This window comes from Palaemon carinicauda, chromosome 35, assembly GCF_036898095.1.
Source record: "Palaemon carinicauda isolate YSFRI2023 chromosome 35, ASM3689809v2, whole genome shotgun sequence".
In the NCBI taxonomy this organism is placed as follows: domain Eukaryota; kingdom Metazoa; phylum Arthropoda; class Malacostraca; order Decapoda; family Palaemonidae; genus Palaemon; species Palaemon carinicauda.
Genome location: NC_090759.1, coordinates 53,399,674 through 53,414,673, shown reverse-complemented (window position 1 = coordinate 53,414,673; position 15,000 = coordinate 53,399,674). Strand labels below are relative to the sequence as shown.

The following is a 15,000-nucleotide window of genomic DNA, read 5'->3' as shown; positions in this document are numbered from 1 at the left end:
ATATATATATACATATATATATATATATATATATATATATATATATATATATATATATATATATATATATATATATATATATTGCAATGAGTGATAATTCAAGAGAAACGTCATTATCCATATATCCCTCAACCATTTGTTACACATTACACACACTCTCTCGAAATTACATCAGCAGCTTATCAATTATTATATACAGCTATATATTGCATTCAGTTTCTTACCTGAATTTCATCGTACCGTGTAAGCAAGCATCTCTATAGAGATATATGATCCACTTAGTGTTTTTTTACTTATAATCAAAGTACTTACAATATAAAATTTCAGTTTTATCGTATTAGAATTGTACAATGAATCGTCATAATATGTATTTGATTTACGTGGCGGATTCAAATATCTATATGTTGCAATATTTTTGCATTTACCCTTGTAAGTCTACTGTCATACACTTCTCTCTTACTATCCCTCTTTTTACGCACTTGGTCACATTATCGTTTACTTCTTTGAAAGTAATGAATTACGAATCTTTTCGTTCTCCATTCTCCCCACTTGATCAACACATTTCTTATTACTAATACATCTGTAAATATTAGATACTTAACTTCAATCCACCAATCTGTTCTTATCTCACAGCCTTGCACCCATATCTATCTTATCTTGGTCATCTTTCCTGACTCCATGTGCGAAAACATTGGACAGATTTAAAGCTATAAAACAGGATTCTCTGAGAATCACTTTTACTACAGAAATATTTCTTATAATTTAGCGATATTTCATCCTATGAGCCTTGAATAACTTTCAACAACTAATAGCTTAAATTCTAAATGTACTTTTCAATGTTCATCTCTATAAGTGTAGAAGAGACTCTTTAGCTATGGTAAGCAGCTCTTCTAGGAGAAGGACACTCCAAAATTAAACCATTGTTCACTATTCTTGGGTAGTGCCATAGCCTCTGTACCATGGACTTCCACTGTCTTGGATTATAGTTCTCTTGCTTGAGGGTACACTAAGGCATACTATCCTATCTTATTTCTTTTCCTCTTGTTTGTTGAAGTTTTTATAGTTTATTCTTTAATATATTTCATTATTACTGCTTTATTTAATTCTTAATTGCTTCTCTTGTAGTTTATTTATTTCCTTATTTTTAACTTCTAGCTTTTCCAACTTAGGTTGTAGCTTAGCAAGTGATAATAAAAATAATAATAATAATAATAATAATAATAATAATAATAATAATAATAATAAGTCCTGGTGTAAACTTCTATGAGAATGTATACTGATCAACTGATAAGAACAGATACTTTTGGTAGCTTATTGGAAATAATGAAATATATATATATATATATATATATATATATATATATATATATATTACAAATGTATATAATATGTATGTATACACACACACACACACATATATATATATAAATATATATATATATATATATATATATATATATATATATGTATATATATATACATATATATATATATATATATATATATATATATATATATATATATATATATATATATACAATTAACATGTGTGTGTACGCGTGCGTGGATGTGTGTGCCAATCAGCTAAGAATTATGTCGAAAATATCCAGTCATTTAGTGTTCAAAAATAGAACTTTAACCTTTCAATGGATGATACCATTAACATGCATAAGCGTTGGCTATTACTCATTTTTTGTATTATTATCAATAATAATAATAATAATAATAATAATAATAATAATAATAATAATAATAATAATTTTTAAATATAATCTGTTTTTATTTTAATCTAGGCAGCTTTCCTAAATGTTAGGCTGATTACACTGAAAATAAGTCTCTTTACTGTTTACTTTTCTGCTTACACAATTATATAAAATTTTTTGAATACTGCTTCCATGGCAAATTATGGAATTTAGAAACCTGACTCTCTATCTGTCGTTATTTTTGAAATTCCTGGCATAAAACCTTTGCAGAAACCGCATGTTCCTTCATTGATTGATTAATTAAGGGTAATGTATAAGGTGTCACATCTACCAGGGTCGTTTAAACTCCTTCATTTATGAAAATGACTTAGATATGCAATTCAATTTCTCTCTCTCTCTCTCTCTCTCTCTCTCTCTCTCTCTCTCTCTCTCTCTCTCTCTCTCTCTCTCTCTCTCTCTCTCCAGGAACTTTAATAGATTCCCTTCATTTACATGCAGCAGTTTCATATTTGTCTTCTGAAAAGAACACTATTCTGTAAGTAGTGTTATGCGACATATCACTATCGCCTGCAATGTTCATGAAGTATCTGATGCTGTCGTTCATTCTTACTTTCAATTCAGACGGTACTGGCAGAAAGCAAACTCATGCCTCGGAGAACCTGAGACCGGTTGGAAAATTAGATTCTACATTATCATTAACATAAAACTTCAGATCTTTATAATTGCCATTATATTACCACATTTCTTTCTATCAAAATAAGTGTTTTATTGCTAATGTTATTAAATATTTCTAACTTAAAACATAATAATTTATAGCTTTTTATTAAGTCATTAATCAGATAGTTTGAAATAAAACCGATTAAAGAAAATGTCTTGGGTTCAAATCAGCCGAACCTGGCGAATGCATGTGAAAATAAATTCTTTACGTCTATTTTTTAACGGGAAATTACCGTGCTACCTATTTCAGGTAAGGGATTGAAGAGACATTTTCAATTCTACAAGGAAGGTTGCAAACCTAATTCATTTCCAGCGATCTTTTCAACAATAATATTTTTTATTAAGGAAGTCCCAACGCAATATCATTTATCCGAGATATTTCCACACACACACACACACACCCATACATACGTACATATATATATATATATATATATATATATATATATATATATATATATATATATATATATATATGTATATGTATATGTATACATATATATATATATATATATATATATATATATATATATATATATATATATATATATATATATATATAGATGATAACTACGAATATTTTCTCCACACTTATGATGTGACATGGAAGAAATGTAGGTGAAGTAATGTAGGTTATTTGTTATATTTCTATATATATTTATATATGCATCTCTAATATAAAATCTCTATGAATCTCACTTGGTGATACATGAACATAATTTCCGGAAAAGGAAATAGGAGGAAAGTCTTTAACATGAGGACTTTATCCGTTTACGAAGGACTTCAGTTATCGTCTTCGTCGTCTTCGTCAGCGCGTTCCGGGAGATCTGCGTCGGGAACCCTGGGAACGACGTTGTCCTCAACGACTCTGTATCCGAATCTGTCAGCCTCGTACTTGACGTAATACTCGTTGCCGTCAGGAGCGGTCCAGGAGTATTCCCCTTGCACGGCCCTTCCAGGCTGACCCTCCTGCTCCTGCTCGTGGTCGTCCAACTCGAAGTCCACGATGTCATCGGAGGGGAGAGCAGCAGCCAGGGCCACAAGGCCAAGGGCGATAAGGAGCTGAAATATAAAGAAATAGAAACAAACATGTTATTAAATAAATCTATTCGAAAGAGAAAGATATTTATGCGTGTACTTCGTGTGTTCGTAATGGCAAGATAAATTTTAATTGAACGCCTTCTTCAGTACTGGGGTTTCATCATATGTTTGTGGTGGAGAGTAAACTTAGAATATATTTATCGATTATTTAGGTTTTACTGTGAAATATGTCAGAGCATGTTTTACGAATAGGTAATAATACTAGAATAAACTGTTTAATACGTAATGATTGAAAAACTAAATAAACTCAATCTGAAAATGATTATGTTAATGCTCATAAAAATTCTTTAATTCTTTTTTTCAATAAGAAATTAAAGTTTTCAATTTGCGGATCTCGACCAAAATTGTGAATTAAAAAGAACTACTTCCCAGAGAGAGAGAAAAAAAAAAGAAAGTGCCAAAATCAGTGATAGCTTTTTAAAACCCCAGTACTACTATAAGAATATTTAGATTGATGCGCCTTCTCTCTATAGGCTATACCATTGATTCTTCTAGGCTTACAGACATCAGTGTTGTTTACTTACAAGGACCTTCATGTTTGCCTCGGAGGTTTCAGGTGATGTGTGTCTGAAGACAAGACGCCTATCCTTTATATAGGTCTGAGGCAGTAAGTGTCCAAGCACGACTGCTTTCCTGCTGGTGCCACCTTCGAGGTGGGTCTACGGCCTCCTATCAATCAGCCTCCGATGCCCCTTCCCCTCCTCTGCCTCTCCTAAAAATATCACGGCCCCCAGTTCTCCTTCGTAACTTTTTCCCTCTTTTTACTATAAATGTCTATATCCTCCTCCGTTTGCTTCTCCCTCTCTACACACTATCACAATACTTGTTCTACCTTCCTCCATCTTTTCCCTCCACCCCTCCGCTTCTCCTGATCCTTCATTTATTGCAGAAATTATGCAAATGGAGGTAATCTTACCCTGCTTTGGGCCAGAATCTGTCAAAAAAAAAAAAAAAAAAAAAAAAAAAACAGGACCCAGGATATCCCAGCTTTTTGTTGACATCCTTTCATTTTCATCGAACCCTTCTAAGGTGTTTGTTTTGTTGTTTTAATCAATTTATTGCGCCCATTGGCGTCACACATTCAAGTATATAGTAACAATAATAAGGTTCACGTCTACTGCTTATAGTAATTAGGTTATACCAAAAGAATTCGCGTGGAATACTATATTAAATTTAGTGTTTGAATTTGTGAAAATGATACGTTTCTAGACTTTATTCCAGATACAGCTAAATGAAAATAGTGGGAAATAAGTTCCTTATTCCATAACATGGTGTTTTGTGTAATTTTAGCCCAATGTAATTGAAGGCAAACTATACTACCAATATTTAAATGACACTATATATAGGCTATACCTATCTTCAGTTAATATCAGAGAATAGACAATTTGATGAAAGGTAATGCACGCTCATTATCCACTAAAGTGAGGATGGCTCATGAGAATTCCATCATTCAAGTTATTGTCTGTCAATAATTATTTACATATACCAGCTACTGTGAATCGTTATGGCAATAAGTCAGTAACAAGTGGATATTCCAGGCAATCGTGTTCCGGGTGTTGGCATTTTATCACGTCACATAGCCTACAGGAAGAAAAGTGAGGAACTCCATCATGCGTGGCCATCTGCCAAATTAGTTGCCAACCCAGCAAAAGACATGCAAACATCACGTTATTTTATTGAACCATGAGTCAATTGCTGCGATGCTTATGTTGGTGAGGAAGAAGGTGGTCAGAGTGCTAATGGGTGGGTGAGTAGGCAGCCTGGCTCATAATTTTACTGCAACACAGGAGAAATATAGTAAGAGCATCGGCATTTTGAGAATCTAGTTGGAAGGTAGTCTTTGCAAGATGGTCATGGAGCTGTTAGCCAGGAGTCCTACGTGAAAGAGAATCCATAGGAAGTGCACTACCAGTGAGCTTGCATTATCTTTGTCTAGTTGTGTAAGTATTTTTGTAACCAGGTGTTGGTATGTTGGCTTGTGTAGCGTGCGGGCTCGAAGCACTGGATGCTAGTCACATTTGATCAATCCGTTGTTTCTAGTCTGTGTGATTGTTGCAACTGCACCCAGTAGTTTATTTAGATCACAATACATGTAGCTTGATGACTTTGAGAGGCAGTGGCCTGTCCAGCCCGCTTGTAGGGTTACTAAGATGTGGGGGGGGGGGGGGGAGGGGAAACAGCACCTCTAGCACTGCCATTTATTTGCAGGGAGTCGTCCATGTAGAGGTAGTGGGCTATACTGAGGGACGAGGACTGTCTGTTAAAGGTCTTCAATGCACATTGTGGTTGAAATTGAGGAAAGTTGGTTTTAGAGACTGAATTGTAGGAGATTCCCAGCACAGTAGTCGGTCAGGGTGCAAGGCCATGAGCCACATTTTCAGCATCAGTATTGATGTTAAGCCCAAATGCTTGAACAGACGGTACTGACAATGGTATCTGCCCTCTAGTATAGTACTGGATGAGGCATATCTAAATCCTGATAAGTCCAGATGATGTGTGAGTGGTAAGGAGAAAGGTGTGACCAATACAGGCTTTTGATACTGAAGTAGGTGATATTTGATATTAGAATATAATCTCTCAACAAGTGGTGGGAGATTAAGTTCACGTTGCATTACATGGATCTGGAATTTATTAAGAGGCTGCAAAGTTGGTCTCTAGAATTAAAATAGCGAGGGGAAAGATAAACTACCACGGAGTGGCTGAGGGTAATTTATATGATTCTGGTGACTGGGCTGGATACTCATGCAGAATAATTAGTAAGCCATTTGAGAGGAGTCAGGTGTCCCTATAAACGGGCCAGCGAATCTTGAACCATGAGATGTATTCTCTATCTTGCTGGTATGGAAGGTGTTATCCACAGTGACACTCCCAAGTAAAAATACTGCTTGCACAGAGGTACACCATTGTTCCCCACATTAAATTCTGAAAGAATTCCTTCCTTGTCTGGGGAGAAGATTCTACTTCTTCCTGTGGAGATGATGAAAACAGGAGGATGCAGGTTTTAAGAAGGAGGAAAAGAATCATTTCAAGTGTTCTGGAGATCTGGAGTGAATGTATATATCGTCTGCATAGCAAGTAGGGAAAGGAGGCGATGAGGGAGAATATTAAACAGAAATGTATTTAGTAATCTGCATTACAGACTACCGAGTTCAAGTTCATTTACAGTGCCCAATGCTCACTCAAACAACATAAGAAAGATTATATTTCTAGGTAACCACATATCTAAATTCAAAAGGATGTCTATTTGCCCCATCAAATGCACTTTTTAAATCATTGAAGGCTACAACACTGGTCAGTGATAGACATGTATAGAGCTCAATGCGACAAAGATATTTTCCTCATTGTGGTAGGAAGCCATAGAATGTGAGTGAAAGCTTATCTTGCAGCTGGACTATAAGAGGTGAGAGGAGAATACATTCGAATAATTTGCAGAAGGTAAGGGAGATCTGTCGGAAGTTGTCAGTGATGTGCTTGGTGATGGACACAATTGTACTATGATTCCATGCCTTACCATGTACCCCTGGTTGAGGCAGTGACTGTAGAGATGGAGGAGAGAATTGCCTGTTACTTTTATGAGTATGTGAGGGTGGCATAGGTTAAGCCATCCTTGTCAAGTGCTGACTTCTCACTCCTTGCTAAGGTACGTCGTAGCTCTTCCTCAGTTATGGGTACATCGTCCTCAGTAATGTGGTACTGAGACGGAGGGCATACTGGTTTTCCTAAGCGGAGAGAAATTCTTGTATATGAGCTGTAAGGTTTATGGTTCATGACTGTGTTGACCACTTTGTGCGTTCTGAGCAGGGCTGCGGTGAAGGACAGGGGGAGTTTGTTTCTTCTTCACAATCCTGTTGATGAAGTGCCATATGGAACTGAGGCTTGTTTAATAGTTGACGCTGTCCACCAATTTGTTCTAGGAATCTGTTTGTACACAACATTGTAGAGCAACTAGATCTTCTCTCGATAGTTGATACTGGGACAGTCTCAGGACTTGCTCTTTTTATGAAGACAAGGCCACCATCCAATGCCTTCTTCCCTGCCTGAGATATTCAATTATCTAGGGTCATGGTACATCTCATATATAAGGTGTACATAGGATGGTATTTAGGAGGGAATGCAATGCAGGTGCAAATGTGTATTTGAGTAGGTACAGCATGAGAGGACTAATGGATACTGACACCAATGTAATCTAAGAAGAATTTGGGAACTGCTGTACACTTGACTCAGGAAGGCGAGAACTTGCAAGTTGAGATGAGATCCAAAGTACCACCTCGTCCGCGCTTATCTCTTTCAGTGTCCAAGCAGGTTTGTTGATTTTGACAAATGTACTCCAGAAGTTAAGTCCCGTTGCATTCACACTGCCAGTAAAATCTCTCAAATATGGATGACGGGTGATGAAATCTTCCATGTAAACCATACCACAGCGGTTAGGGGCTCGAAGAGTGGCTGTATTCATCCTGCCTGGCGTAGCATATACGTTAACGACATTAATTTCATTGAGTTGAAATGTTGTATCTTCATCCTCAGAGTTTAGGAGAAGTCGATGCTGGAAAAAAAGTGAGTATATAGGTGATGAGTTAGTGTCTTACAACATGGACGTAGAGCATATAGCCAGTGAGGGAGGACACTTTTTCCTTTGGGCAGAGCATAGCATCAAAAGTTTTTTTTAATTGGAAATGTCTGGGTGGTGACTACTACAAATCCCTTGACAGCAAAAGTTTTGCCCAGTTTGTAATACTACAGGCATTCCACGAAATGACACGAGGCTTCACTTGATTCTCAAATATGTCTCTTAGAAGGCTTCTAAGGTGAATGAAAAGCAGAGAATAATAAGTGAAGTCAAAACATAGACCAAATATTTCTCCCTAGCAATAATATTCTAAATACGTTCTAATGTTTTCTAACGGAGACATAGGGCTGATTTTATGATGTGTAATTAAATGTTAACAAAATATTTCTCTATAAAGATCCTTCGGGTAATTGATACTTTGCATCACATAGCTTATTATTTATTATGTGACTTTATATCCCAATTTCTCTCGAAACACTTTCATGGGTTTTTAATATTGATCAGATACGAATGACTGTAGTTGCTGGAACACCCATTTACAGTGATAATGCGATCAGATATTAAGATAAGGAATATTGGTTCTTAATGCCGGTCTAAGACGTGATAATGCGATCAGATATTAAGATAAGGAATACTGGTTCTTAATGCCGGTCTAAGACGCGAGGTAGAATAAATAATATTTCGACTATCAAGTTATGATATTTAGAGAAATACGTATCATAGTCTAAAACCTAAATATAACATTAGATCCCATATATTTAGGGCTAGTTACACTTACAAATAAAATTTCTACAGCCTCCCTCTTAGCGTTGCAATGTACAGCGATGTTGCAGAAATTAAACTATTTTAGTTTGTACTACTGTACCTATTCTTCCCGGTGGTGTTTGATTAGCTGACCGATGCCAAATTACTTATAATCTTCAAAGAACGCGGTTGAAGACCTTTCATTGTCGAATCTTTGAGGCAATATAAAGGCAAGTATGTAATATACCCGAGGAAGAATTCAGGGTTAACACCGAAGGAACCTGTGTTAAAGGATGTTTTGTGGAGTATGCTCTTTACCTTTTTATCTAAAAAGAATATTTAGCATAAATGCATATCATTAAAAGGTTTTTATTCTAAAATTGAGGAATTAATAGTTGTTAAACTTTGCAATAAGTTCATATTATTCAAATTCTTATCAGAAATTGGAATGCACAAAAGCTCATCACACAAATACAAACATTACAAATGCAAAAGTTACAAATTAATTTTCTGATAAATAGGTTTTACATTTGTTTTGATATGATTTTATCAGTATATATCTCTTGTTGAAGACTCAAGTCTCTGTGAATACAATAACTTGCCTTTTCTAGTCAATTAAACCAGATTCCACTTATATAATCGATAGTCAACATCACTACCGTATTTTGAAATCTAATCTAAAATGTTTAACGCTTATTTTGTATTTATTTTACATACATTTCTCATTAATAATAATAAACCAAACTAATTGTACAGTACTTTCTGTTTGTTCACAAGACACGCAATTTCGAATTTGAAATATTTCATATGCAGAGCCTCTCTTTCGTTGCAAAGATTTCATGTAGGCCTACATACTTGAATATGATTCCCATGTTATATATTCTAATAAACTTATTAACAACTCTTTTCCCCATACCTTCCCAGTTCAATAATAGGTAATTCTTTTCAATGCTTAAACAGTAACTATTTCTTATTTACTATCTATTTACAGTCAGAGTACTAACAGAAGGGTTTTTTTCATATTTCCTCACCTTTTATATCAATTAAATACAATAATTGTAATAGGCCCTAAGCTTAAAAAATAAGATAAATTGTCGGTAACTATAGGAAAGCCTAAAAGAAAAATAACCGGACATCTGACATGAACCTTTAAGGTCCCCTTTTCAGCTTTTATATGGCACAGGAGCGACTTTATCGATATGTATTACAATGTTTAGGAGATGGACATAAGGGTGTTTATTTACTTATATTACATTCCAAAACATCCTTACTGACAACCACAAATTCATGGAGGATGACGCAACTCTGAGCAGATGTTGAACGAGAAAGAAAATGTGACACTTTTTTCATTTCAAGCAATCTATTTGTCGATATAACCAAACTATATGACAATTAAAACATATCAACAAGTTATTTATATTCAATTATTGCCTTTAATCTGTAATTAACTGTGCACACTGTTATGCTTAATAAAAAATAGAGTACATGTGGCACCGCTGTCTCCACTCCACCACACCAGCCATAACTATGCTGATGATTGTTACTTGGGTAATTAGATCATCATTTACACATCCTTTCAATGCATTCTAATATCTGACGGAAGTTGCAATTAAATTATATGTGAAGAGAAATTGCTATTCCTATTATTTACAATAATCTACAACGTTATCTGAAAAAAAAAATATCCATATATAATGAGGGAACGATTGTTAAACTATTCAGGATCTGTGTTTTTCTAGCCTCTATACCAACCCACTTCTTATTTTGGCCACACGTGGTCTTCAATTATTTCGCTAAATTAGTTGGGGCAAGGTACCTCTGAGGCCATATATTGGCCTTAGATTAAAACTTCTTACAGCCCCGCCTGACGGAGTCCGGTCTGCTTGCTTTTCGATCTATAACAATCGTCGCTGCCTGCGTTGTGTGCAGTCATCATTTACGGTAAACCCTGAATACCATCAATAGTTTTTGAGTTTCATAACAAAAAGTTTTAAAAGTTGACAAAATTGGTGCTTAATCACACAATCTTAGCAATGATTTTAGAACATGTGGCACCACTGTCTAACCCCCCCCCCTTCCCTTACCCCTATAGATATAATTAAGGAACGATTGTTTTCCAGAGAAGATCTTAGTGATATTACTTATATCTAAGACATTATTTTTGGGGGAATTTTACTGAGTGAAGCGAGTAGTGATCACTAGCTCATATGTGTTTTGTTGAGATATAAAATAAAATCCATAATGAAAATCGTATAATTAGGGGTTGGGTGGAGAAAGGACACTTTGGTATTTTACTGCTCTCCTGAAACCCACAAGGTCAAGGATAGTAAAAAGGGACTGCTGAAGCCATCTATTGGCCATGAAAATAAACACTGTACGAGGGTTATCTATCCCTGCTGTCAGGAATCTCTCGTAACTTTACTGTAGGTAGGCCCTTATAATTTCGATTTAAAAACATAGCCTACTTAAATAGTAAATTGACCCAACAGATTAGAACTGAATGTATTATGATATCAATTACACATATTTCTCCCCCATTCTTTACGCTTCCCTTATAGTAGAAGTGTTCCGATTACTGGAAAAAAAGGAAACTTTAATGTCATCTATTGGAAAAAAATAGAAATTTGAATAATCCACACTAGCCATTATTTAGTGATCATGTGAAGCATATTATGTCCCTAATTATTAGTAAAGCCTAATAATTTGAAGACCTGCATTAGTTATTCATGTTTTAACTATATATATATATATATATATATATATATATATATATATATGTGTGTGTGTGTGTGTGTGTGTGTGTGTGTGTGTGTAAGATATTTGATAGTGCTAAGAGAGCAACTTTAAATCGAAAAATGGAAGTAAGAAATTAAAACTAGACACCTTTAAGATCCGTTAATAATAAAGCATATGCTACTAGGATACGTTATAACTAAAGTGTGAATTAATTTATTACAACTTTGTAAATGAAATTAATCACCTGTAGCAACTAGAGCACAGAGAACAAATTTATGTAACCTTAAAGTTTTCCCTGTTTGGATTATGGCTCACTATTTTTTTCTATGCCAAAGCTAATTTATAAAATAGATAGGGATTTATATACCTGAATTTCGTTGGAATAGGAAATATCAACCAAATACTTTTTTTCTTTATCTTTATATGTCAAAATCCTTATACAGTATACGGTAATCTCCTATGCAACACATAACATATATCAGAAGTTAATATCATCGTCAATTATTTCACATAGAAGCTGTGAGGGCTGGGATTTGAAAGGAAAAAAGAAACATTGGAACTTTAATACATTTCTTGATTCTTTTTGGTATAAAATCTTATTTACACTATTGAATAAGTATTATAATTAATCAGGTGAGAATATCTACAAGTAATTTCGAGGTAATATTAAACAGGCCAATAAGTTGAAATAAAAGCATAAACAATGTTTGAGAGTAAGATAAAGGAATGGACGAAGGATAGACAAACATCTGAGGTATGAATGAATGAGAAATACTGTAAATCTCATGACTGGCGAATACATAGAAAGTTGAAGACTGCATCTCCTCACAGTAGGAAATATGACAACGGTCTCCCGTAGAGTAGCATCAGTCATTTACGCATCTTAAAATGAGACATTTTTACAGGTGTCATTTGTCATTATCATCCTCCGGTGCATTTCGATTAACGGTAGGTGCTTGAGGAACAACATTGGCCTCAAGGACCCGATATCCGAAGCTGTCAGCCTCGTACTTAACGTAATACTCGTTGCCGTCAGGCGCCGTCCAGGAATACTGACCTTTCACTGCCTTTCCTGCCAGACCTTTCTGCTGCTGCCCCTGGTTGTCCAACTCGAAGTTCAGGATTTCATACTTCGATCGGCCAGCTGCAAGGGCTACAAGCACCAGGACGAAGAGGAGCTGAAAGGAAAAAGGTAAATTTAACATATTCTTTTTTTTTTTTTTTTTTTTTTTTTTTTTTTTTTTTTTTTTTTTTTTTTTTAACCAGAAACCTTTGATAAAGTTTACAGTGGGCCATACAAGGTCGGCGTCCATTCACCCTTCTATCAGCTCATGAATGTTTTATTAATGAATTACCAAGTGATGAAAATTAGCTTTTTACTTAACAGATCAGAATTGAAAAAAATCATAAAAATACTTTATAATATGATGAATTTTCAATATAATCTGTTATTGATTCGATATTTCTGTAATGATGCAAAGATTTCTGTTTATGAGGGAATTAAACATATAGATATATAACAAATGTTACGTTGCTATATTTTTTTCATATTTACTTGAGTAATGCTTGATCCACTATTGGTGTTTTTAAGCAAAGTTAGCAGACACAGACACAGACAGCCACACGCTCACAGATATATATATATATATATATATATATATATATATATATATATATATATATATATATATATATATATATATATATTCACACACACACACACACACACATATATATATATATATATATATATATATATATATATATATATATATATATATATATATATATTCACACACACACACACACACACATATATATATATATATATACATATATATATATATATATATATATATATGTATGTATGTATATATATATATATATATATATATATATATATATATATATATATATATATATATATATATATATATGTATATATATATATATATATATATATATATATATATATATATATATGTATGTATCTATATATATATATATATATATATATATATATATGTATATATGCATACATATTGTATACATGAATATACACACACACATTGCCTTTCTATAAATTTGGTGTTGAGATCGCCATATTCGACTGTGTATGTGTGTACCCTTAAACGCACTCCATTGTTGATAATTTTGTCCAGGATCTTTAAGAACCGAATGTGTACAAACTTCATTCAATTTCTACTCACCGAAATCTTCATGTCTATTTCACGGCAGCGTCTGTCTTGAGCAATAGGCAACGCCGATAGCCCCTTATATACAACTAGGCTCTTTTCGTCTTTCATCTCTGCCTAAGGCATTCTCATCTCAATTACTGCTCAGCCCTAGTTCAACTGATTCTTCTCCTACATTCTTATGTACCCAAACCCTCTCACCACCATTTTTTCCTCACTAGATTATCTCCTTCTCCTTTACTTCTCCCTCCTCTTAATTTCTCCTTCGTATCAGTTTCAATATGGACATTTATTGCCACACTTCGCCGAGGAAGCGTATCTCTTGTGGAACTAAATCACACACAAAAAATTAAGAAAAATCAACTTTTAAATTCAGTGTTTATAACATTTAGCCAGATGGTTCATTTCCCTTTATTACTTCTGAGATCCGAAGTGTCTTTTGCTGTTATTTTCTTTCGCTACTCTTATTTTAGGTACGATAGAACAAAGATAGGTGTTAGGTGTCCAGCCGTTTGGAATTGGGATAAAATGTTAGGAATGGGGAAAAAAAATTCAAACACATTCACGGCGTTAACTTCAATGGGATAGAAAAAAAAAGTTTCGCCATAGATTGACAATGATATTTGTTTACAATTACAATAGAGAAAGAAAAAGACACACAAAGAGGAGAGTGAATCAGGACAATAGATTACGATCTTACTTTTTAATAGACTAAACTTTCTTGCTTTATTATCATACCATATATTTCAATTAGCAGTTCCACATATTTTTCTCGTAAATACAGATTGGTGAATTGAGACACTAAAGTTACTAAAGGACATATTCCAACCTCAAAAATTCCTGTGAATATTCAGTAGTCATACGTTCCATGCAGATGCAAAATAAGGTTATACATTCCAAGTTTTTGTCCCTGAACCTCAAAGGTAAACAGCAAGCAAGTCAAACCAAGCCATCTTAAAGTGTAGTCAAGTAAATAACCACATCAGATTACCCAACGCTGGCCATGTAAATCAGCATTAAACATATCCTACGAATATAAATACAAATAATTATTGTGAAAAAAAATTACTAAAGTTAATTCACCGGACCAGAGTGATTAAACACTGGTTTAGCTCGGGTCCATCACCATGGAGTACAGGTATTCGCTACGTAATGATAAATTCAGTTTATCAATTACTAAATCAATCAGCAGTTTATTACCAACACAGAGATGAAGTTATCTAACTCCCTTCATATA

The 15,000-nt window shown here is 34.2% G+C and overlaps 2 protein-coding genes across 2 annotated transcripts; both read right to left on the bottom strand.

Moving 5' to 3' along the window:
- Window positions 1-3,095: 3,095 nt before the first annotated feature.
- Window positions 3,096-4,073, bottom strand: LOC137627441 (cuticle protein CP575-like). Its single transcript, XM_068358528.1, has 2 exons — window positions 4,046-4,073; window positions 3,096-3,482 (listed from the first exon to the last, which is right to left on the bottom strand). The coding sequence occupies exons 1-2, from the start codon at window positions 4,055-4,057 to the stop codon at window positions 3,204-3,206; spliced, it is 291 nt and encodes a 96-aa protein (XP_068214629.1). The 5' UTR covers window positions 4,058-4,073; the 3' UTR covers window positions 3,096-3,203.
- A 7,999-nt stretch (window positions 4,074-12,072) lies between these two features.
- Window positions 12,073-13,906, bottom strand: LOC137627440 (larval cuticle protein 16/17-like). Its single transcript, XM_068358527.1, has 2 exons — window positions 13,779-13,906; window positions 12,073-12,746 (listed from the first exon to the last, which is right to left on the bottom strand). Exons 1-2 carry the CDS (start codon window positions 13,872-13,874, stop codon window positions 12,477-12,479), a joined length of 366 nt encoding a protein of 121 aa, XP_068214628.1. The 5' UTR covers window positions 13,875-13,906; the 3' UTR covers window positions 12,073-12,476.
- Between the last annotated feature and the right edge of the window lie 1,094 nt (window positions 13,907-15,000).

Excerpts from the sequence above, each read along its gene's own strand:
- LOC137627440 (XM_068358527.1), bottom strand. The coding sequence starts at position 13,874 with ATGAAAGACGAAAAGAGCCTAGTTGTATATAAGGGGCTATCGGCGTTG. Across the intron at positions 12,747-13,778 it reads AAATAGACATGAAGATTTCG|CTCCTCTTCGTCCTGGTGCT; the intron begins GTGAGTAGAAAT and ends TTTTCCTTTCAG.